The sequence below is a fragment of the Bufo bufo genome, chromosome 3, assembly GCF_905171765.1.
Source record: "Bufo bufo chromosome 3, aBufBuf1.1, whole genome shotgun sequence".
NCBI lineage: Eukaryota > Metazoa > Chordata > Amphibia > Anura > Bufonidae > Bufo > Bufo bufo.
Genome location: NC_053391.1, coordinates 237,578,984 through 237,599,080, shown reverse-complemented (window position 1 = coordinate 237,599,080; position 20,097 = coordinate 237,578,984). Strand labels below are relative to the sequence as shown.

Genomic DNA, 20,097 nt, shown 5'->3' with positions numbered 1-20,097 from the left:
GAATGGCTATAGCGACCCCTCATCCTCATACAGAATCATGGCTTCTGAGCAGCAGATCGCTGTTTAGCTTTTCGCTCGTTTATCGGGTGATTGGCGGCACATTTAGACGGCCAGATGATTGGGAACGACTGTTCACAGGAATGGTCGTTCCCGATAATCTGGACGATTATTAGTGCTTCTAAATGCACCTTAACCCAAGGCATATCTGTCTTAAAGGGGTATTCCCATCACAGACAATGGGGGCATATCGCTAGGACCTGCACCTACAACGAGAACGGAGAGCTGTGGCTAAAGGACCCCGAATTTTGCAGTGTCTGTCCACCACCAAGTGCTGTTCCCCACTGCTCCCATAGAAGTGAATGGGAGCGCACCGTGCACGCAAGGCCTATTTTCGGCGGCCCCATAGAAATGAATAGAGGGCGGCTGCGCATGTGCAGTGCGCCCTCCGTTCATTTCCCCGCTCCGTTCTCATTGTAGGTGTGGGTCCCAGAGGTGGGACCCGCACCTATCAGACAATGGGGGCATATGCTAGCGATATGCCCCCATTGTCTGTGATGGGAATACCCCTTTAAAGGAAACCTGTCACCGGGATTTTGTGTATAGAGCTGAGGACATGGTCTGCTAGATGGCCGCTAGCACATCCGCAATACCCAGTCCCCATAGCTCTGTGTGCTTTTATTGTGTAAAAAAACCCGATTTGATACATATGCAAATTAACCTGAGATGAGTCTTGTACTTGAGGTGAGTCAGGGACAGGACTCATCTCAGGTTAATTTGCATATGTATCAAATCGTTTTTTTTACACAATAAAAGCACACAGAGCTATGGGGACTGGGTATTGCGGATGTGCTAGCGGCCATCTAGCAGCCCATGTCCTCAGCTCTATACCTAAAATCCATGTGACAGGTTCCCTTTAAGTTTGCCGAATCTTAGCAGATGCGCTCCCTTACTCATCCACATGGAATCTCTTGCTGCTTATTTTATCTTTGTCCGGTTCACAAAGCAATGTGGAGAGTTTTTCTCCTCTTAGACTACAAATTGACTTATTCTAAGATTCGGCGATAAGGCTCTTGAAGTCTCGAAATATGAGAGAGGTTTACGAGATTAATGGCTTTGAATCTGTTTTTGCAGGAAAAGGACACATGGTTTAAATAAACAGCAAACAACAGGGATAAAAAGTGTGTGACATAGTTAGTACGGTCCGTAAGGCCATCAGGTTCAAGCAAGAGATAAATGGGGATGGGAATTAAAGGAGTTTTCCAGGTTTTTTCGGCCTCATGCACGCTACAGTTGTTTTTTGCGTCCGCAAATTGTGCGTCCGCCCAAAAAACTGATGCGGCATCCGTTTTTTTTGGAGGATCCGTTTTTTCCCACATATCCCTTGTAATAAATGCCTATCCTTGTCCGCAAATGTGAAAAAAGTAGGACATGCACTATTTTTTTTGCTATAGGGAAACACGGACAACAGACGCGGAACACAAACGGATGAACTATCAGCATTTTTTTGCTGACCCATTGAAATGAATGGGTTCCCACCCTATCCGCAAAAAAAACGGAGGCCGAGAAAAACAACTGTCGTGTGCATGAGGCCTTATACTGATGACCTATCCTCAGGATAGAAATAAGAAGGATATAGCCAGCGCCTTCAACTTGCATATTTATTCCAGTCAATACGTAAAAACAGACATTATTACAAGCCTTTCCCAAGCCATAATACATCAGTGAAATTACGGGTTAAAACATGGCACCAATAGACAGGGTTTACATAATTGCGCTCACCCCAGCGCCAATCATCATAAAGTGCATAATGTGGATTAGAAACTCTCCATTGGTATTAAAACTTCTTACGTAATACCATCAATCGGGGATCCGACACCTGGCATCCCATGCAAGCACAGCCTTCCCCTCATTGTTTACCTGCTCGCCATGTACGTTGCAGCAGCGACAGGTCGGTCCTATTCAAGTGTGTACCACAGAGCCATCCCTTTGGAGTGAATGGGCCGGCTTCTTGGAATTACACTTCTCACCACTGCGATGTCAACGGCGAGCAGGTAAACAATGAAGGGAAGGCTGTGCTCGCACGGAGCGTGGCCTTCTGAACGGCAGTTGTGCCAGGTGTCCTGAGGATAGGTCATCAATATTAAAATCCCGGATAACCCCTTTAAAACAGAAGGGGAGTGATACCCAGATTTCTACACATTTATATAATCATTAATATAATCATTAATGGTATTTCATTTTAAGAATTCATCTAAACCCTTTTTCAAACTGTCCACTGTTCCTGCTGTGACCACGTCCTGAGGAAGTCCATTCCACAGCTTCACCGTTCTTACAGTAAAGAAGCTTTAACACTTCTGGAGATGAACTTTTTGCTCTCCAGTCGGAGGCAGTGCCCCCTTGTCTTTTGAGCACGTTTTACATGGAACAGTTTTTCTCTGTATTTTTTGTATGGCCCATTTGTATAGGTTAATCATGTCCCCCCTTAGATGTCTCTTCTCAAGACTAAATAAATGCAATTCTTTTAATCTTTCTTTATAACTAAGACCCTCCATGCCTCTTATCAGTTTAGTCGCTCTCCTCTGTACTTTTTCCAGCTGTAGTGCGTCCTTTCTATGGACTGCTGCCCAGAACTGGACTGCATATTCCAGATGAGGCCGCACCAACGCTTTGTAAAGTGGTAATATTACATCTCCCCCCCCCCCCCCCCCCCCCCGAGTCTATGCCTTGTTTAATGCATGCCATTATCTTGGTGGCCTTAGAAGCAGCTGGTTGACATTGTATGCTGTTATTTAATCTATGATCTACAAGGACACCCAAATCCTTCTCTTTATAGTCACAGGTCATCTCTGCAATCTCTGACTATGTCTGCACTGCATTTGCATCCATGTACGGATATTCCAAACATATCCATTCACCTGACAGATGCCTTATGACATCCTGGCTGGTATAAGTGCTTTCACCATTTTGAAACTGTCAGGAAAAGTGTTGATTGCGTTTTTCTATGTAGCAGCATCCCGCAAAAAAACTGATGATAGGCGACTTTTACACTTGCGGTAGCCTTTTCCGGCAGGCTGTTCCAGCAGCTGAACAGCCTTCTGGATCCGTGCTACCGCAAGTCCGCCGGAAGTCCGCTCTGGCCCCATTCACTACAAACTGGAGGTCCAGCCACAGCACGGCAAACAAGCCGAGAGGTGACCAGACAGAAACCGCATCGTGCTGTAATTTCTGTCCGGCCTACTCTCAGCATGTTTGCCTTGCTGCGGCCGGACCTCCGTCCCGCCCCCATTATAGCGAATCGGGCTAGAGCGGACTTCCGGCGTCACGGTGGACTTGCGGCAGCACGGATCCGAGAGGCTGTTCCGCCGCCAGAACAGCCTGCCGTGAAGGGCTGCTGCAAGTGTGAAAGTAGCCGTATAGATATTTAAAATGGGAACCTAGGGACAATGGATGCCACTGTAAGTGTGCACACCCTTAAACTAATACTCTGTTGAAGCACCTTTTGATTTTATTACAGCACTCAGTCTTTTTGGGTATGAGTCTATCAGCATGGCACATTTTGACTTGACAAGATTTGCCCACTCTTCTTTGCAAAAACACTTGAAATCTGTCAGATTGTGAGGGCATCTCCTGTGCGCAGCCCTCTTCAGATCACACCACAGATTATCAATCGGATTCATGTCTGGGCTCTGGCTGGGCCATTCCAAAACTTTAATCTTCTTCTGTTGAAGCCATTTCTTTGTTGATTCGGAAGTGCTGAAAGATGAAGTTCCTCTTCATGTACAGCTTTCTAGCAGAAGCCTGAAGTTTTTTTGCCAATATTGACTGGTATTTGGAACTGTTCATAATTCCCTCTAGCTTAAAGAGGACCTTTCACCTGGAAAAACATTGTGAACGAAGTATGCTGACATGGAGAGCGGCGCCCGGGGATCTCCCTGCACTTACTATTATCCCCGGGTGCCGCTCCGTTCTCCCGTTATGCCCTCCGGTATCTTCTCTCAGTAAGTTATAGTAGGCGGTGTCTGCCCTTGTACTGTGGGCGTCTCCTTCTCCTAGGCTGTAGCGCTGGCCAACCGCAGCGCACAGCTCACAGCTCACAGCCTGGGAGTTTTTTTTCTCCCAGGCTGTGAGCTGTGCGCTGCGATTGGCCAGCGCTACAGCCTAGGAGAAGGAGACGCCCACAGTACAAGGGCAGACACCGCTCTTTTTTGCTGTGTACAGGAAAAGGACCTGTGGTGATGTCACTCCGGTCATCACATGTTCCATCACATGATCTTTTACCATGGTGATGGATCATGTGATGACTGGAGTGACGTCACCATAGGTTCTTTTCCTGCACACAGCTAAGATGAAGACAGAAGAGATGCCGGGCTGTGCGAGCAAGTGGATTAAGGTGAGTTAAATTATTTTTTATAATTTTTTAACCCCTCCAACACTATTTTACTATGCATTCTGTATTCAGAATGCTATTATTTTCCCTTATAACCATGTTATAAGGGAAAATAATAATGATCGGGTCTCCATCCCGATCGTCTCCTAGCAACAGTGCGTGAAAATCGCACTTGCTTGTGGATGCTTGCGATTTTCACGCAGCCCCATTCACTTCTATGGGGCCTGCGTTGCGTGAAAAAACGCACAAAATAGAGCTTGCTGCGATTTTCACGCAATGCACAAGTGATGCGTGAAAATCACCGCTCATGTGAACAGCCCCATAGAAATGATTGGGTCCTGATTCAGTGCGGGTGCAATGCGTTCAACTCACGCATTGCACCCGTGCGGAAAACTCACCCGTGTGAAAGGGGCCTTATAGTCACTGACCAGTTCTCCATATTATGAAGTATGATTTCGACCCATTTCTTATTTTTATCTGAAGCTTCTAGACAGAAAATGTTGGCAGAAAAGGACAAATATGTTAAACAAGCCCAAACGAAATTGCTCAATATGAATAAAGATAGGAGCGGATTAAGATTATGATTATATCATAGTCACTAAAGTCGGTCATAGACATTAATTGAGATTTTAATCTTTGAAAGAATGTGTGGCCTCCATGGTTTTATCCAACCTATGGGCTGTCATTTGTATTCTCTATAGTCAGCAAAGGAATAGATTGTGATCAATACACGAATGAGTGAACTTGCAGCTAGGAATATTTCTCCATCCACTGACATTCGGAGAAGCAGCAGGGAAGACACGCTCTCCCCCATATGCTGCACTGTGCTAGATGCATCAGACTTAGCACCTGTCTCACAGAGAAAACACAGGCAGAGATTTAAAGTGACACTGTGGCCGTTTCCTCCTCGTCCTGTCAGTAGCCCTGACATAATGGGTGTCATACTGACGTTTTATTGGGCTGCTGGCAGCTCCACTTATAATCCCCCTGACAGACTTTTAATGTGTCTTGTGGATTTTGCTTTAGGTGACATTTTTTCCCAAGCTTAGTTTTTTATGGATTTCTATTTAAATCAATTTACTATATAAGTCTCTTCAAATCCATTGTTTCTGTACTACATATACTGTATATTATATAGTATCGACATAGAGTGCGCATACATAGAGAGACTTAACAGATTTACATTTATCCTTGAAAGAGTTAAAGTGGTTTTCCGGATATCCTATGCACAGGATAGATCATCAATATCAGATTACCTTTTTCAGAAGGCCACGGTGCTCCGGTCAGTGCTGCAATCTCCTCGCAGCATACCGTGCGCTTCACTGTCCATTGGGTAGCGGCTGTGCCATAGCGCTCATCGGAGCCCCGCGGCCTATTCAAACAACTGATGGAGTACCGGGAGTTGAACCCCACCGATCTGATATTGATGAGCTACCCTGAGGATAGGTCATCTCTATCAAAATGTCAGGTCACCCCTTTAACTTTACATTTAGGCTAAGATTCCACTGCAAAATTATCTAAGGATTTGCAGGATTCTAACAGCTGATGTGCAAAAAATAAGTATGCTCATCTTTTCTGCCGCTCCAGTATCGAGGCCGATTCCTGTACCTCCAGCTCAAGCTCCAGCGATGATGTGACTGTTGAAGTCTGTAATTGACTGTAAGGGTCACTTATTGAAACAGCACATCATTGGAAGGGGCCAGGAAGTGGAGACCTGCTGTGGGACCATGAAAGCCTCTCCACAGGAGCTGCAGAAGACTGGGAAGCTGAGTATATAGTTTTTATAAACCACTTTTTGCACTTGTAGATTTTGCTATGAATCTACAAATGCTCTGATTTCTTTTTGAATTTGAATTCTGTGTGAAAAATCTGCAACTAATCCACATCAGAAAACAATCTGCACCATAGGTCAGTTTAAGTGTAGAAGTTGATCAGATGTGTTTAAACAGCATTCATGTGGCTTGTTTAAATCTGCGCTTGAGGCTCTTTTCAGGTCCTCCGTAACTATTTTCAACAAAAATAGTAAGAGAAAAGTCCTGCATGCTGGACTTTTTTCACTTCTAAAAAAGTAGACTCTCAAATGGAAAGTGAACTGACCCTATTATATAGTCAATCCAGAGCTCAATTGTGAGAGAAGCCTAACACACTGCATATTTTCACTGCCTAATTCCACATGGAGATTCGAGAAAATTTCCCATACTCGTGGACATGTCCTTATTTTACAAGAAAAAACCCATTCTGCTCATTTGTACAAGAAGAGAGACCATTGACTTTGAGACAGTTGGATGTCATCCTCAACAACAGGTAGAACATGTCTTCACGCAGTTGGTACTGTAGTAATAACAGTCATAAAGCTAACACACACCAGACCAGCCATCTCCATCACTACTCAACGAGAGGTGGTAGACAGTTGAATCTTGATTTGGTTTTACCTGCAGAGAACATGCACTCAAGTGTTTCAAGCAGCCTTCATCTTACTTAGGTTGTTTTCTAGGAAAGTTCTTATTGCTGGTCAGATAACAAGCACTGTGTTAGCTCCAGGATTGATATACCGTAATTGACTCTTAGTGTCTGCATATATTTTGTCTGCTAGCAGAATACAAAACATTGGACTCTGTATGTTGAAGGGAAGAGCCTTGAGAATAGATGAATGAGAGAGGCTGGTATTTACTGGTACTCCTAGTCATATAGTATATACACGATATACTTGGTCATAGAATATTTAGGAGGTAAGTATGTAAAATGCTGGCACTCCTCTGTTAAAAAAAACCTTCTGCTTACACGTTTTTAGCAGTATAGTCTCTTTAAGGGTGTATACTGCTTGAAATGCGTAAACTGAAAGTAATGACTTATATTGTTAAATATGGACATTAATATAACTTGGAGTTTTTTAACAGTGCCAGACTTTTATATACTTACTTTGTGAACTATATGCCAAGCCTCAAGGTGTAGGGGCATCTGGTTGCCCTCACTAAATCCCTGCATGATGCACAAGTAACATCCTTGCCCCCAGATGAGCTGTATCACCAAGACCTCATGGAGTATTTAGTCTTGGTTTTCTTTCCACAATGTGTATGGTATTTGCTGCAGTAAACAGAGCTCTATTGACTCTATATGTGCCATTTATAATGAAAAAAACCTGATTTACTAAGAAGGCTAATGACACTAGATTGACATTTTTGGATATTAAACTCTTGCTCTTGAAATCTGGCTCTGCAATAGAATCTAATTTGTAGAGGAAACCATGTTTCTGCAACTTATTAGTTAAAACACTGTCATCAATCTCTTCGAATTAAAGGAATTATGTGCGACTGCAGGAACTGCTTGTTCTCTCACAAAGCTCAGTTCAGTGTCTGTGGGCATCCTAAATGGCATATTTCCTGTAAATTACACGCCTTCATTATATTATCACTGCATGTGATACCTCATATACCATTGTGCCTCTTTTATTCATTATACTATATGTTTTTTGCTATTGACTTTTTTAGTAGTTTTAAAGGTTATAAGTAAGCGTGTTCTGTACCAGCCAGGAATAATTGCTGGTCCATTTAAATGTTGGAGAAATAACTGTTTGACATTATTATATTCCAAAGAATGTGGAAACAGCTTTTTCATAACTAGTGTAGGAAGGCGCAAGGGGCCGTCATTGACGGAAGGTATGTGTCACCGAGATTCCTGGCCTCGGTGAGGTAAGAGCCAGTAGTTTCAAATGTCAGCGACAGCTAGTGCTGACTGACACTGTTTGCTGTTAGTGTGGCTGTAAAGCCGATCCGGGCCGGCTCTTACTAGGAGTAGCCAAAGTGCTAGGTGGGTGGCTTCTCCCCACGCTCCAGGCCGGGTCTTTATTGGCCTATATAAAACCCAGCCAGCAGTCTCAGCTGGGTGTGGATTATCTTCCATCTGACAGTGGAGCGCTGTTAGTCTCTGTGTGTTTTGGAACTGAGAACTTGTGTCGTGCTAAAGGGCTGAGAGATGCCTGCTGGGAAACAGGCCCTAAAGCCTGCTGTGGACTGCGGGTTGAAAAACTGCTTACCAGGTGAAGGCTTTTGTTCTGTGGACTTTTTATAATGTGAACAAACACCAAGACTGCATACCGTTACTTTTTGTTTTTCCCTATGTGTGAATAAAACACTGAACTGTTTAAGTTAAAGTCTTTGTGGTTGCCTCTGTACTGCGTCCGCTAGCCTGTCTACCAGAGCAAATCCCCACACTAGATAGAGCCAACATGGTCATTTGAGAAGACTAACAATGGTTTAGGTGCAATTCACAGGCAAGATGGAATGATGTGATCTGATGCCACTAGGACACTGCTATATAGATATTTTAGCAAGACTACTATCGCAACCAATATGCCATTGACTTAAAAGCTATGTACACCTTTTGGGGCAATTTTATTTATTAGTGCATTGTACTTATTGTGAGCTAAAATCATTTTTTCGATTGGTCTATATTGAAAATATGGAGTGCTTTTCTCTGTACAGAGCTGAGATGCTCTACTAGCAGAATCTGAATTTTTTCTTTTTTCCATCAGACAGCTAGCTGACGGGCTCCTTATCTCTGCTCTCAGACCTTATAAAAACTGATCCTTATCTTACTCATAAGAAAGTGTTTATGACCTCTTAGTAATGCAGAGATAAGGGTTATTAGATGACCAGCACAAAGTGAAAGTAGTATACACACAGCTATAAAAACAGTTAACCTTTTGTGACAGAACAGCTCAATATTTTTAACAAAGATCAATTTAAAAAAAAGATTTTTAGTCCTAAATGAGTAAAATGCAATCATAAAAAAATTGCGCATGAAGGTGTACATAGCCTTTAAAGTCGCCATATGCAAAAGGAATTTCGTCTAAACCCGTTGATTTTGGTAGGATCAGAAGACTCCAGCCCGATGGCAGATGTTTAGGGAAAGAAGGATCGATCTGTTGGATTTCAACATGCCCAATCCTTTTGTTTTTAAAGGAAATATGCCACCGAGAATACATGCTCGCCTCAAAATCAAATGCGCATGTGTATGGTTGGTCTAACATTGATTGGGGCTGAAATCAGCATTCGGCTGTCTAATAAAGTGCATGCCCAGCCTCAAGAGAAATGTAATTTGTTATGTATGAATGCAGGGGAAAGAAAGGTATGGTATGATGCGGCAGTTTATAATGGCAGTTTCTTTTTTCCTCACTGGAAAAAGCATTGGCAGATCTGTCTATGTGTAGAGAGTATGATTACCAGAAGGATCACTTTGTCTGCATGAATCTAGACCTGACGTAATTTAACGTCAATCGTGATTTTATGTGACATTTAAAACATCTCCGTGTATAGCTTGTCCTCCCCTTTTGAATGTTTTCTGTTATCAGAATGTATCATTTATACATTGTTCATCTCTTCTTACTTTTTGCAGCCGGTACCCATTGATGACAATTTTTGTGGTTTGGATATTAACCAACCCTTGGGAGGACTGAACTTGGTTGAAGGTGTTACACTTTATACAGAAAGCAGAGACAGGATGACGTCTCTGGCTTCCTACGTCTACAACAACTACAGCGTGGTATTTGTTGGGACCAAAAGTGGCAAGATTAAAAAGGTAAGACCCTGTACAGTCACATAGTTACTTAACCTTGACCTCGTAATCTTGCAGTGTTCAAGGGGGTTTTCCAAATTATATAATAGACTTATAAAATGTTCAGGTCTTTTTCCAGAAACAGCGCCATTCTTGTTCATGGGCTGTTATTGCAGCTCCATTCACAGACCATGGACAATTGAGGTGCCGTTTCTGGAAAACAGACAGACAATGTGTGGACATGAACCTATACCTATTTACTGCTAGCATGGGTTTGTGAAAATATACAATATTTTATGTGTTTTGTAGTATAAATGATATTTAGGTAGAACGGATAAAAGTAAAACATTTTTGGCGTACTCTGATGCTCTGGATTGCATTCTTTATGCCGAAAAGATTTATTAAATTATACCAATAACTAAATGAAGCCAAAGTATTAAAATGAGCCAAAAAAATAAATGTACTGAAAAAGTGCAGAACTGTTAATATGTTGGAACCAAACTTTAGCGTTGCCTACAAAATAACGTTCTGGTACCTTGTACTTATGCATGTATTTATGTGAGTACTTGAACATTAATGCGGAAAGGGGCTTTCGGAGCTTTAGAAAAAGCAAACTTTCCTGTAGAGAAGTGGGAATAAAAACATCAAGTAAATTATAACACAAGGCGGCTCGAGCCGCTGACCATCAAAGCTTGAAGTCTAATTGGTATAATGGGAGGCATACAGACATGCTAGGAGCAAAAGTGTATTTCTTATAGGTGCAAGTCAAGCGCATCTTGAGTCAATAGAAAAGGCTTTAATTATTTAGAGCCGAGCTGGTTCTAGATGTATTTCCTTTTCAGTTTTAAAAAAATGGAAGGGGAGGATGTGAAAAAAGAAGTGTCCTAGTTGGAAGACGTGAAGGATAAATTCTAAGTGGTGAGAAATCTGTTAGAAAAACTTGATTAAAGGAGATGATTCCGGGGCCGAAGGATTCCCCTGCACTGAGAATGAGGGAGCTGTTTTGTTGCTATGGCAGCCTCGGGCATTGTTAAGGATCCGAGGCCTAACAATGTTCTTATGTCCAGAGGAACACAGTAAATCTCCCATAGGGTGCGATAAAAATAATCAATAAATAAACATCACTGGCATCACTGGGTCGCAAAATGCCCGTACTATTAAAATATGAATGTATTTATTCCGTATGATGAATGCTGTAATGGAAAAAAATCTAAATGGATGGTTTTTTTTTGTCTAAAAAGTCATACACGCCTCAAATGTTATAATTAAAAACTACAGATTGCCCTACAAAAAATGGGTTCTTTCACAGCTCTGTAAATGTAAATATAAAAGAGGGGTCAGAATATGGCGGTGCAAAGAGAATCTAAAAAATAAAAATTTCTAAGTTTTTTTTTTCAAAGGTTTTTTTATTAAAACACAAGAAAAACTGTATAAATGTGGTATGACTTTAATTGTACTGTCCTGGAGAATAAAGCTAAAAGGTCAGCTTTGACGGAATTGAAATTTTTTTCCAATTCCACCCCATTGGAAATTCCTTCCAGCTTCCCACTTCATCTTACGCAAAATAAAATGGCACCATTAGAAAATATAACTTGTCCCACAAAAACAAGCCTTCATACACCTATGTGAATAGGAAAAATAAAACGTTATGGCTCTAGGAAGACAGGGAGTAAAAAAAAGGAATGAAAATTGCTGGGTTCTTGAGGTCAAGAGTACTAGCCACACAATGCCGACCCATAACAGTGACAGTCATATATTAGTCCCCCATAACAATGACAGCAACACAGTGTCTCGCAGTGTCTGTCGCATAGAGCCCACCCATAACAGTGAAGGCTTACTGTGCACCCCTATAACCATGTCAGCCTAACAAGTACCCATTAACACTTACCCATCTCTTCACCCATATAGCTCCTTATCATTCTGATATGAACGATACATGTTAGCAAACATATATTTTCTAAGACCCACAATGCTATCTATAATCATGGTAGGGAAAACAGAACAGAGTTGCCATCTGACGGGACTTGATTCTCCCGTTCTGCAGGTTGTGCCCCTGTCATGTAGACTTTAGTGCACTTATTGCTTTCCTGCCATGTTTATTATAGGTTTAATATCAGTTTGGTTATATTATTTGATTATTATTATTATTATGGTTTGATTATATAAGTTGACACAGTATTTGTCCAATCCAGCTGAGTGACTAAGGGGTTAACCTCTGTAAATTCAACATGGCTGCCAGCTCGTTGGATTGACTCATTAGGGTTCAGCTTCTGCAAGTCCAAAGCAAAGGCTTAGCAGACAGATACGAGGTCAACCAGTTGCCGCTTGACACTAGAGAGAGCCCCCGGGGCTACGTAACAGCGTTTGTTTGTAGCTATTACTTTGATGAATCATGAAAGGCATCATTCCTCTCTGTTGCCATCACAGAAGGGACTGATGCCGAGGGCTATGGCGGATAGGACAGTAATTGCCGCCTGTCTGCTGTTGGATTGTCCTCTCTTATGATACCAAAGAAGTCTTTACTGAAATATCTAAAGAGGTTTCGATGAGTAAACATGTGTTATCACACAAGATCTTCCCCTTCTAAAACTTCTAAATGTATCATCGTGGGTGCAGTTTTGGTCCTAACTGGGACCCTATGTGTATAACTTATCCACGTCTATGTGGATGTGACAGTTAACAATTAATGTCATTGAGGTTTTGCAGTCGAAGCCATTCGCCATGTCATATTCATCGTTCTTGCGTGACCCAGTACATAACAAAAATGTGAAACTACCACTGAATTTCTTACTCATTTCATGATTTTAACTCTTTAAGGTCTGTGGGACATGCGTATGCCCTTTAGGCCCTGTTCACATTTGCTTTTTCCGTCATGGTTGCCTCTGATTTTAGCAGCAAGAATAGTTCAGTCTGCAGTGCAAGTTTTGTTGTAAATAACACTGGATCCCCAACAAAATCTGATTAATCTCATTATAAATCAAAGGTATCCATCGTGATATATTGGGATCTATTCAGAAACAGATGTATGGACTACATTCGGCATATATGATAGGACTCATCAGGCACTTGCCTCTGTGTAGCTTTTCTTCTGCCAAGAAATACTACAAACAAGCGTGAGTCAAGTGCAATATGAACAGGGCCTAATAAGAGCTAATGCCGGATTGACGCTCCGACCAGCAGCCAATTATCAGAAAGGATGATGCTTGTTCAGTGGAGATGAAGCTCCACAGTATGAGTGATGGCTACAGCTGCATTGTTTTTGGGCAGCGCAGTGTTGTTTGGATAGCATGGTCTGCTGCTAAGAAACTGCTTTTTTTTAAAAAGACTTATCACCTATCCATGGGTGTCTCATTGCTAAGGGTTCCACCGGAGGGGTAGGTGATAAGAACCTCATTGCTAGGTCCCTTAAATCTTTAAATGTACCAGCAGTGCACATGTGTGACTGCTGCTTTATTAATATGGGGGGCACTTAAACACCTATCCTGCATTCTTTCTGGGAAAACCTATTTAATAATGAACTTGTAGGGCTTTTACAACTCATCTAGTCATTAAATGATGAATGAAATTCCATCCATATGCCATCTTAGGAGAACATCAGTGCTTAAGTATGGGGAAATCACTCGCACAGCTCTTCCCTAGTATATTATTGGTATTGGAATAGTTCATTGATAGTAAGCTTTTTTGGCTGTGTTGGACTTTCCCACTTTCACTGTTCTCACTTTCAGCAGCATGTATTCTGTTTATGGAGCAGAAGACCTAGGCTATCATAAAACAGCCTGCTGACTTACGGTACATTCACACAACCATTTAAAAAAACGACCAGTAACAATGGCAAAAGTGTTTTAACCGGCCATTTAACTGATGCTTTTTAAGAAATTTCTCTTAAAATAGTCCCCTTCAATTGTATTGGGGTTGTCGGTTTGTGAAAACTGCAAAAATAGGACATGTCCAATTTTTGTTGGCCATTATTCACTGGCCATTAAAAAAAATGTCCATGTGAATATTCCCATAGATTTCTGTTGTTCCGAGAATGGCCATGTGACTATGCCTGTAGACTTCTATTGTTCTGAGAACGGCCATGTAACTATGCCTGTAGACTTCTATTGTTCTGAGAACGGCCATGTAACTATGCCTATAGACTTCTATTGTTCTAAGAACGGCCATGTGACTATGCCTGTAGACTTCTATTGTTCTGAGAACGGCCATGTAACTATGCCTGTAGACTTCTATTGTTCTAAGAACGGCCATGTGACTATGCCTTCTATTGTTCGGAGAACGGCCATGTGACTATGCCTGTAGACTTCTATTGTTCGGAGAACAGCCATGTGATTATGCCTGTAGACTTCTATTGTTCTAAGAACGGCCATGTGAATTTGCCTGTAGACTTCTATTGTTCGGAGAACGGCCATGTGACTATGCCTGTAGACTTCTATTGTTCGGAGAACGGCCATGTGACTATGCCTGTAGACTTCTATTGTTCGGAGAACGGCCATGTGAATATGCCTGTAAAAAAAGAGACATCATACATCCTACATCCTAATATGGGAGGCGCTCATAGGTTGTATTAGGCAACTGTTGTGGGAGTGAACTTCAGCCCTCTTATCCTTTGACCTTTAGCAACCAGTTAGCAATTCAGTTTTTTTCTACTGGAACTTCACTGATCATCGGCAGTTTCCAACTGGTTACGGCAAGTGAGACCTTTGATATAAGGACCAAATGATTACATTAATCTTTTTGAAAATGTAAACTTATTATAATTAAAATTACACTACTTAATGCTGTGTTTAACTAGAACCAAGTAATGCTTTGAATGCAATAAGGCCCCTTTCACACGGGCGAGTATTCCGCGCGGGTGCGATGCGTGAGGTGAACGCATTGCACCCGCACTGAATACCGACCCATTCATTTCTATGGGGCTGTTCACATGAGTGGTGATTTTCACGCATCACTTATGCGTTGCGTGAAAATCGCAGCATGCTCTATATTCGGTGTTTTTCACGCAACGCAGGCCCCATAGAAGTGAATGGGGTTGCGTGAAAATCGCAAGCATCCGCAAGCAAGTGCGGATGCAGTGCAATTTTCACGCATGGTTGCTAGGTGACAGTCTATTCACTGTATTATTTTCCCTTATAACATGGTTATAAGGGAAACTAATAGCATTCTGAATACAGAATGCTTAGTAAAATAGGACTGGAGGGGTTAAAAAAAAATAAAAAATAATTTAACTCACCTTAATCCACTTGATCGCGATGTCGGCATCTCCTTCTGTCCCCTTTAACTGAATAGGACCTGTGGTGAGCATTAATTATAGTTCAAGGACCTTTGATGACGTCACTCCGGTCATCACATGGTACGTCACATGATCTTTTACCATGGTGAATCACCATGGTAAAAGATCATGTGACGTACCATGTGATGACTGGAATGACGTCACCACAGGTCCTGTTGCTGCACAGAGATCAGATGAAGCCAGAAGGAGATGCCGGGCCGCGAACAAGTGGACTAAGGTGAGTTAAATTTTATTTTTATATTTTTTTAACCCCTCCAGCGATGTTTTACTATGCATTCTGTATTCAGAATGCTATTATTTTCCCTTATAACCATGTTATAAGGGAAAATAATACTATTTACAGAACACCGATCCCAAGCCCAAACTTCTGTGAAGAAGTTCAGGTTTGGGTACCAAACATGCGCGATTTTTCTCACGCGAGTGCAAAACGCGGAAAAATCGCGGGTGTTCCCGCAACGCACCCGCACATTTTCCCGCAACGCCCGTGTGAAAGGGGCCTTAATCTTTATCTAATTAGGTGTAAATCTTGACTTAAATATGAATGTGAAGTGAAGAAGCAAAGCAATTTAGCCATTCAGCAAGTAGCGTAATAGGATGAAGTTTGGGCCAGGACGTGGCAAAGCTCTTTGCTCAGATAATGCTCTGTTCACATTGAATTAAGAGCCTAGTTTGGAGGTATGTTCAGAGGATCTCTTGACATATACCTGCTGCGGAAAGCTGCCACGCATCCCCCTATATAGGAGTTCAGTTGAATGCATTGTTAATATGATCGCACTGTAAAATAAAAAAACCTTTTCTTTACTGTATAGACACTATTCCATGCTGCAAAAATAAGCTATGTCGGCCTTAAGGAGACCAGAAATACACTCTTTTGGCCTCTGTTAATGGAGTTTTTTGGATACATTTTGTATACGCTAAATTGAAACTTGTTGTGTACCTAGCCAAACCTACAAGTCCTGGCATCTTAGCAAGTGGTGGTAAAGGTTAAGATTTGAGTTACCCCTTTATCCGTCCTTTGTGCCCTCTTGTCTCATTGAACGTCCCAGGCCATTGAAATGCTGCCTCATAAGTGTGCTTAGGGTGAGGCTGCGTTTAAAGAAGGTTAAAGCAAACAGCTTGTTGCTGCATGTTAGGTATTTAACACGAACTGAAAATGCTCCACATTAATTATGTAGGATTATGGAAAGAACATTCTTTCCGGCACGCTTTTTAATCCCCGATGCTAGCTGTACTGCAGAGGCCTTTTAAATGTCTGGCTTTGATGTGCAGTAAATCCATTGCTTTTTCAGTCTTCTCTTCCCTTTGTAGGGAATTGAATCTCAGTAGAAGGAGCATTTTCTCATCTGTAGCTGCAAGGAAATAAAGGGTACCTGCATATGTACCTTCCTGAAATAATGGTGGTCTAGTGGGTGAAACGTTCTCTGACGTCATAAGTAATGGAGGGGTGGTGAGGTGGACCAGCTTGTAAAAGGTAAAGATTCATGAATATTCCCTCCTAGGCTCAGTAAAAGGATCCAGGTCAGTACTTTGAAGTTTGGTCTGTACAAAGCCTCCAGCTTGTCTTCTTCCCCTAAAAAATGAATACATTCTATAGATGTTTCCATACAACTGCACATTTCAAGATTAAGATGGCTTCTCTGCTGATGAATAGGTTCTCCAGTCACTACAGGACATAAATGAAGATGATCTGCTCTGAATAATCACTTGTCCCTTTAAAACGTTCTGTTAGAACATGTAGACCTCATAGAGCAGTGGTGGCGAACCTATGGTACGGGTGCCAGGGGTGGCACTCAGAACCCTCTCTGTGGGCACCCGCACCCTAGAAAAAGTCTATGGTGTACCAATATGCCTTAGACTTTTCCTTCTATACATCAGCACAGGGCACGCTATGAATGGCACAGGCAGCACATTGAATGTAGGCCGGCCACTATAGCTAAAAGATAAAGTACATGGAAGATATACTATATTGGACTGTAGTATGCAAGCTAGATTGCTGTGGTGGCACTCTGCGATAAATCAGTGGGTTTTGGGTTGCGGTTTGGGCCCTCGATGTCTAAAAGGTTCACCATCACTGCCATAGAGGGTGGTTTCCTTGCTTAAAGGGGTTCTGCAGTTTGTTTAAGCTGATGATCTCTCCTCTGGATAAATCATCAGCATCTGATCGGCGGGGGTCCGACACCAGGGACCCAGCTCTGTGAGAAGGTATCGGCGCTGTTTACCGCAGGCCCAGGGACGTCACGACTTGTATTAACTGTAGCCACACCCAGGCCAGTTGATACAAGTCGTGACGTCACTGGGCCTGCGGTAAACAGTGAGAAGGCAGCGGCGCTCCAGGAGTGAATTGTCCTAAGTGAATTGTCATCATGGCTGCATATCTAAGTACTTGTCGCCTGCTCTACACCTTCCTGACATATCAGCCCTGTTCTTTCCAGCTTTCCTGGGAAAACAAGTGGAGGGGAAGTAGATGGTTAGTCATCATGAGACTGTCCGAGCTCAGCCCTCTCTGGGTGACACAAGAAGAGGAAGCCGGTGCTTGCCCTCGCCTGTGCTCGGATGTGGCTGCATCCGGGTAAGTTTTCAGTGAGGAACGCTCAGCTTATACCAGAGGCAAAGACTTGTCCAGGTCCTGGCAGGGGCACTGCTCGCTGGCCTGCCTGGCACTGCTACCCTCATCGCTTCCCTGACACGTGAAGTGTAACTATTTGCTTACCTATGAAACATTATTTGCTGTGTCCTGAGGCTGCGACATCCTGAATCGAGACTGTGGCCAAAACTCCTAAATTTAAACGGAGGATTTAAACCGCTTACAAAGAAAAATCTGTATATCAAAGGGAAAACTCCCAGCGCTTTGAACCGGATTCTTTTTCTTTGATAAAACAAGTTCAAAGATAATCAGCAGCATTGGTCCCCGAGTAAAAAAACAAGTTCACTTCTAGGTAGTGATTTTTTTTAGGTGACAGGATTTGAGCTTTATTCAAATCATATGCATACATTTCAAAATGACAAAAACTTGATGTTTGGACTTTTTATTTATTTATTTTTTTACTTTTTTTGCACAGATTACTTTACAGTCAATTCGGATCTAACATTGTAGCAATATCCATTTGCATTGGGCATGGGGTTCTGGCAGCGATATTAATGTTTTGTATACTGTTTCCCATGAAGCATTGCCTGAAAAATAAGTCTTCATAGGCCTCATGCACACAACCGTTCAGTTTTTTTTGCAGTATGCAAACCGTGGATCCGCAAAAAACGGAAGCCGCCCGTGTGCCTTCCGCAATCTGCGGAATGGAACGGGCGGCCCATTGTAGAAATGCCTATTCTTGTCCGCAAAATGGACAAGAATAGGACATGTTATTTTTTTTTTTGCGGGGCTACGGAACGGAAGTGCTGTCCGCATCTTTTGCGGCCCCATTGAAGTGGATAGGTCCGCATTTTTGCGGCTCGGATGCGGACCAAAACAACGATCGTGTGCATGAGGCCATACTGTGTCTCTTAATGAGAACTAGTACGCCTCCAACCTGTATCGAAGACATCTCATCTACAGTAGGTATCCAGTACCTGCTCTTTCTGAGGAGCGAGAACCCCAGGCAGTGCTGTCTACAGATGGGTGCTTCTCATTTGGCTTGTATGAACTCTTTTGCATACTTTATTCCCATGGGTTTCTTCAATCAGAAACAGAGCTACCACTGCCTCCAAGTATTTTTTACTTACTAGTACTGATACTAACATATAGACACTTATATCACTCTTGAAAAAGTGCAATTGACAGCATCCATGCTGGTGAAAGTAGTTCACATCTTTATTGATGCTTTTAACACATATAGCAACGTTTCTACCCACTAAGGGTCTTTGTCAAGCATGATTGATAAACAGCCCTGTGTTGGTCATAATGTCACCGTATTATGGATACTTTCACATTTATGGATGCTGTCAATTACACTTTATTCATCTTCTGGACGTCTGGATGCTTGGCTGTGCATCACTTTTGGACATACAAGCCCCATTATAGTGTTAAAGCTGGCCATACATTTAGATGAGCCTGTTAGGCAGACAGCTATCTCTTCTGATATGTGTGTGCATATATATGCCATTACCCGGGTATGATTGGGAGAGGGGTGGACGCCACTGCTAGACTCTTCTACTAGTGGGTTATCTCTCTGGGAACAAAATACTAAATGATTGGGCATGTTGAAATCCACCTGCACAATCCTTCTCTCCTTGACATCTGCCATTGAGGGAAAGTCAGGAGTCCACCATACACATTAGATGGATGGCAGATCCTGCCAAAATCTGGGTTCAGCAACATTAATCCTGTGTGTATGGCCAGTTTAAAGGGGTTTTCTGCTTTCCTTGTATCAATGACTTAGGATAGGTCATGAATGTGACGGGGGAGCTGTAATTACACCTGCTCGCGAGCAGGTAAACAGTGAAAAGAATGCAGGAGCGTTGCGTTCTCTTCATACAGCTGATCAGCGGTAGTGCCGAGAGTCAGACCCCTGCCAATCTGATATTGGGGACCTATCCTGAGTGTAGCTTATCAATATGGGGGAAGCTTGAAAACCCCTTTAAGAGTACAGCTTTGATTTGACAGCTCCCATCTTGGATTGCCTGGGGTTATATTAGGTAGAAGCAAAAGCAGTATTTACGACAGTGTAACCCAAGTGATAAAGTGAATGTAAAATACAGTTGGAGGAATGACAGGAAAAGAAATATAATTATTTAAGAAAAATGACCAAATAATTGATTCCAGATGTGATTTTCATACACAGAGTGCATCTTGCAATAAAAATGAAATAATGTTGGCATACAGAAATTTGAAATCCTGAAGCCTTTAGGCAATCTTTAAGCAGTAAAATGTGCTGTC

General features: G+C 42.3%; 1 protein-coding gene across 2 annotated transcripts in view; it reads left to right on the top strand.

Annotated features, from left to right (window-relative positions):
- The window catches only part of PLXNA2 (plexin A2), a 301,825-nt gene that overhangs the window by 45,394 nt on the left and 236,334 nt on the right, over nucleotides 1–20,097 (top strand). For both annotated transcript variants that reach the window (XM_040424057.1, XM_040424056.1), the window contains one exon: nucleotides 9,782–9,964. In XM_040424057.1, coding sequence (XP_040279991.1) covers nucleotides 9,782–9,964 — 183 coding nt within the window. The remainder of the gene's footprint in view (nucleotides 1–9,781; nucleotides 9,965–20,097) is intronic.